This window comes from Lipotes vexillifer, unplaced genomic scaffold, assembly GCF_000442215.2.
Source record: "Lipotes vexillifer unplaced genomic scaffold, Lipotes_vexillifer_v1.1 scaffold591, whole genome shotgun sequence".
Lineage (NCBI taxonomy): Eukaryota > Metazoa > Chordata > Mammalia > Artiodactyla > Lipotidae > Lipotes > Lipotes vexillifer.
The window spans coordinates 2,976,265-2,978,499 of NW_006791954.1; the positions used below are offsets into that span (position 1 = coordinate 2,976,265).

The 2,235-nt window shown below is 57.0% G+C and overlaps 1 protein-coding gene across 1 annotated transcript in view; it reads right to left on the reverse strand.

The window, feature by feature from the left end:
• Nucleotides 1-1,238: 1,238 nt before the first annotated feature.
• TBKBP1 (TBK1 binding protein 1) overlaps nucleotides 1,239-2,235 on the reverse strand; it is a 14,130-nt gene continuing 13,133 nt past the window's right edge. Inside the window, exon 10 of the mRNA XM_007465133.1 lies at nucleotides 1,239-1,367. Coding sequence (XP_007465195.1) covers nucleotides 1,239-1,367 — 129 coding nt within the window. The remainder of the gene's footprint in view (nucleotides 1,368-2,235) is intronic.

Below are 2,235 nucleotides of genomic sequence, written 5' to 3' on the forward strand. Positions count from 1 at the left end.
CACTCAAGGTACAAGGCCATGTGTCTCTGGAGTCCTCAGCCCCTTCCCTGCCCCACACTCCCCCTCACTCCCCTGCACTGAGGAGGGGGAAGGGGTGTGAGGAGGTGGGGGACCTGGAAGAGTTGGATCAGAATGGTACATGCACTGATAGTGGCGTCCACTGCCCGCACCAGGCTGGGACCCTGGTGGAGGGGGGCGGACTCATCGTGGGGCGGCAGGCTCTTGCCATAGCAAGCTCCACACCTCAGCCCTGGGGACCCCCTGGCCTCCTGCTTACCCGTCCTTCTGAGGGTTCGACTCTGAGGTAGATTTCACAGAGGGAATGTGGGGCTCTGGGGTGTGGGAAGGGGGTTAGCTCTTTTGAAGTTGATCTCCACAGCACCCTGGGCCCATCCTCAGGTTCTGGATTGGGAGGCGGGGCTGATGACACCCACCCGGCTAACAGAGGCTGAGTCACACCCGGGCTCCAGGGCACCTGTGGTGTTGGCGCTTGAGTGGGGTCAGGGCGGAGGGAAGCATCTGCCTTAACAATCTGTGCCTTGGTGCTGGGGGCTCCAGGAGGAGGGCATAGGCCTGGGAGGCTGGCACAGATAGTTTCCTAGCCTGAGGGTCATGGCGCCTCAGGGCAGCGTCTTTAGGCTGGATGCTCCCAGTCCTCCAGGGTCCTCCCTCTCCTCTCCAGGGTGGGCAGAGGGGGAGAATAGGGTTGGCCTGCAGGGAACGGCGAGTCCCCACCTGGCCATGGGATGGAGGAACTGGCGTCAGTGTGCAGGGAACGCTCAGAGACCCCACAAGGAGGCATTCCCTGGACAGAGCACAGCCTGAGAAAGATGGACATCTGGGGAGGTGCTAGGGGAGCTCCTGGAGTCTTCTGATACTCTCCCCTCCCCCAGGCCCAAGCACTAGACACCTTCTTGGATCCAACCGTTTGAAAACAGAAAGGCAGAGGGAGAGGCTGGGTGGGATATGCCCCTTCCCACCCCAGCCCTGATCCCCACCTCCCCAGCAGAAGCCAGAGAGCTGGGGAGAGCCTCAGCCGACCTCCTGGGAAAAGCCAGGGCTGAGTGGTGCCTGGACCAGGGAAGATGGCACACACGTTGACTCGATAGCTAGTGGAGGTATCTGGGGGTCGCAAGGGGCAGGGGCCCCCTACGAGATTCATGCAGCATTCAAAGTGAGTGAGAGTTTGGGGGTGATGGGAGAAGGTGAAGAAACAGCCAGTGGGTGGGGGAGGCACCCTAGATCTTGCTGTTCTCCAGGTGAGAGTCAATGTGTTTGATGAGGGCATCATCGGGGTACCCAACAGGGAAACCCAGTTGGCAGAGGGGGCAGCTGCGGATATCAGAGCCCACTGTCTCCATCAACAGCTGTGGGGAGAGAAGGGAGTCATTTATGGTCCACAATCCTCCCTCATGGTCCCCACATCCCAGCCTGCCCTTCCCTGGGACCTGAGGCAGGGATGGCTGCAGCATGCAGAAGGTATCTGGGCACCCCTTCTCCTGTACCACCCCTTCCTCCCCCTCCCTGACCACCTTCTACCAGTTCAGCATCCACTGCCCCGACCCCAGGCATAGTGTCCCCAGGAGGTGTGAATGGGGAGATGGGGATGCTCAGCCTCCCAAAGCGTCTGCGGTAATGAGGGAAGCCAAGACCCAGATATGCCCTCAGACTGACTAAGACACAGCTCTCAGGTAACTCAAAGCAATGGATAATCCTAAACAACGTACAACCCAAAAATAATTTTCTGTCTGGCTTTGGAATATATTTTGGTCCTTTCAGGTGGCAAGAATTGGCTCTGACATCCAGGAAACTCATTATTTCAGTGAAACGATACAGCCGTGAGATAGGGCTGTCTTCTAGGACAGACAGAAAGGGGCAGGGGCCCTGAGGCCTGATGGACAGAACTGGATGAGCGGGCCTGTCCCTGTCCGGAACCAAGACCCATGGCATCAGCATAGCCTCCATCACCAAGTAATAGCAGATGTTTACTACTGAGCCAGGCACTGTGCAAGAGTGCTTTGGGCTCACTGCCTCCCTCTTAAGAACTCTCTAATGGAATTAGATAATAAATCATTGACTTCATTTTTGCAGATGAGAAAACTGAAGGCCAAGAAGATAAGTAACTTGCCGGAGGTCCCAAAGCTACTAAGTGGTGGAATCCAGAATCAAAGCCAGGACTGTCACTCTAAAGACCCGGGCCTTTAACCGTGAAACTGAACAAGTTTTAATGGTGCG